This window comes from Austrofundulus limnaeus, unplaced genomic scaffold (genome assembly GCF_001266775.1).
Source record: "Austrofundulus limnaeus strain Quisiro unplaced genomic scaffold, Austrofundulus_limnaeus-1.0 Scaffold3, whole genome shotgun sequence".
Taxonomy (NCBI): domain Eukaryota; kingdom Metazoa; phylum Chordata; class Actinopteri; order Cyprinodontiformes; family Rivulidae; genus Austrofundulus; species Austrofundulus limnaeus.
This window is the reverse complement of record NW_013952405.1, coordinates 585716-588463: the sequence shown is the minus strand read 5'-3', so window position 1 is coordinate 588463 and position 2748 is coordinate 585716. Positions and strand designations below refer to the sequence as shown.

At 37.2% G+C, this 2748-nt stretch overlaps 1 protein-coding gene across 1 annotated transcript in view; it reads left to right on the top strand.

Moving 5' to 3' along the window:
* The window catches only part of prickle2a (prickle homolog 2a), a 54493-nt gene that overhangs the window by 48752 nt on the left and 2993 nt on the right, over nt 1-2748 (top strand). Inside the window, exons 3-5 of the mRNA XM_014016284.1 lie at nt 665-778; nt 888-1025; nt 1245-1448. Coding sequence (XP_013871738.1) covers nt 665-778; nt 888-1025; nt 1245-1448 — 456 coding nt within the window. The remainder of the gene's footprint in view (nt 1-664; nt 779-887; nt 1026-1244; nt 1449-2748) is intronic.

Sequence of the window (2748 nt, the reverse complement as noted above, 5' to 3'; positions counted from 1 at the left end):
GTTCTGACCAGACTGATGAGTTAACGGTTCGTCAGAGCGAGGCCAGGACCAAAATAGATTCCTGCTGTCCCATAATATCTCCAATCTGAACACTTTAGTGCAATTCATGGGAACACTGCAACATATTTTGTAAAGCTTTCCTCATTATGAGGATATTCTAGCAGAAATACAATAACCCTGCATCCATGGTTGCACCGTAAGTGCTACAGCAAATTGCTGCTGCTCCTATTTGCAACTGTTAGTGATGATAAAATACTTAGTAACTGTGTAATACAAAAATCATAGAAGTGTAACGGAAATTTCCTGCTGTTATCTCATCAATCTAGTCAAAATTATATTTTTATGCAAAGTGAGGTTGTTCAAAGACCTAAATGTGTCCAAAAATATTATATTATTAACATATACTTTAATTAAATCACTTAGTGTGGAAGAGTCTGATGTTTAACAAATAGTGGATTTAAACCTTCAACCTGTTGTCATCAGGTCCTAAGTAAAACCTAAAAATAAACAGTAATGTATCTTTGTGTTTGGTATTATTTCTATATTTTGCTATAGTTTACTACTAAGTTATATAAACTTTATTTACAAACTTGGCATAAGTTGGTCAGAAATTTATATTCTGAATCTTTGAGGCTAATATATCCATACATCTTTTTTTTTTCAGGTGCATCAGTATTATAATTCACTGCCAGAAGAGAAAGTCCCCTATATTAACAGCCCTGGAGAGAAATATCGCATCAAGCAACTGCTTCACCAGTTGCCACCGCATGACAATGAGGTAAAACACACTTAGCCGCACAGATTTCCCATTCACGTGTGAAAACTGTGATTTTTCTGATAGGCTTTTACATTTTTATGCTGCCTGATGATGAGCCATCATGTTTCAGGTGCGTTATTGTAACGCGCTGGATGAGGAGGAGAAACGAGAGCTTAAGATCTTCAGCAACCAGAGGAAAAAGGACAACTTAGGGAGGGGTAATGTCCGTCCTTTCCCCCTCACCATCAGCGGAATGAGCTGTGAAAAGGTAAACATGACTAAATGTTGCCTCCCCACACTTCTGGACTTACTTTTAACTCCAAAAAATAATTGGTCGAAGTAGCTTAAAGGACTTTATGAAAACCTGTTTTCACCTTCCTTCTCATTAACTTGCAGTTTGTAATTATCTCACTCCTTATCGTTCTTTCATCTCCTCACTTTACTCCTTTCCTTTCCTTTCTTCTTTCCTTTCTTTCCTCATCTACAGTGTGGTGGTCAGATAAACGGAGGGGAAATTGTAGTTTTTGCTGCCAGGGCAGGGCCTGGAAAGTGTTGGCATCCTCGCTGCTTTGTCTGCTGCACATGTGAGGAACTGCTGGTGGATCTTATATACTTCCACCAGGACGGCAAAGTCTACTGTGGCCGGCACCATTCCGAGAGGCTGAAACCCCGCTGCTGTGCCTGTGATGAGGTGCGCCGGTCTGGGCTGGGAGCCTTTCAGGGTTGGAAACGGTTGAGCGGTTCACAAGCTCGCAGACTTGGTCTAAAATCCGTTTTGAGAGAAAAGATTTCTCTGAGATCTTGCTGTGTCTTCCCCACCCCTAAAACTAATAATTCTGACAACATTATGTGTCAACTCTTAGTTTCAAGTTGAAAGTAAAGTTAAATGAAATGCTCAAGCCTGAGAGGGTTTTTTTTCTGACTAACTTTCTCCCCTCAGTTCTTCTGAATTGAAAGACATTTGCTAGAACATCGATTTGAGCCATCACAATGGGATTAACCAAAACATAGTCAGCTGAAAGGCAGACACTAGTAATACAAGCTAAAACTTTTTCCCTGAGTAGTTTTCTTGAACTGAAACACGGTTTAGTTGCTCAGCTCAAAAGAAAAAGTGTGACAGAAGCGCAGCTATTGGAACACGTGTCAACTGGGGGTTAACAACGTAATACAAAATTTAAAGCATGTGGTGAAGTGCACAGTCTGGCCAATAAAAGATATATTGTAGATTTAGACAATAGCAATTTACCTTAATTTAATACCTGCATAGTCTGACAAATGCCAAAAATATCTTGTTTATGTGTTTCAAATTATTTATCAGATCAGAAATACGATCCAACCAAAAGAGTTTTAAGCTGAAGCAATGAAAAAAAAATTATAAAACTTTTTCAAGAAGGTAAATCAGAATTAAATCTGGCCAAAACATTATATTTCAGTTATATATTGGTGTACTGTTGGCCACAGACATCTGTGTGGTTTTCTTATGAATAAACAGACATGTTTTATGTGCTGCAGGGAGTAGATTATTGGCCATTTATTTTGTTATAACAAGCAACAAACACTATAACAGTGTAGATAACTTTCTATAGTTTTTTACCTTCTATCTGAATAAATTTAATTAGATGATTCTTCATTGGTTCCTGTTTCTTATCACTTACACTTACAAAAGTCAGGTCATTTTTAGAGAAAGTCTCAAGCTCAAATATGCCTGTTTTTTTTTTCTTCTTTAGCTGTTATCCAACATCAGAAGTGTTAATTGTAGGAGCTGAGTGCCTCATTTTCTACATTGAGCAGTTTGACTTCTTCGAGCCTTGGATAATTATTAATAATCGACAGAATTAGAACAGACTGGGAATAGGGGAAAAAAACTTTGCAACATGAAAGAAGAGGTTGCTTTAGGTCATGAGGTGAATTGTTAAAAAACAAAACAAAAAGTCTTGTTGCAAATTATCTCATGAAACTTGTTGAAAATGATTCCAAATGTTTTATATATA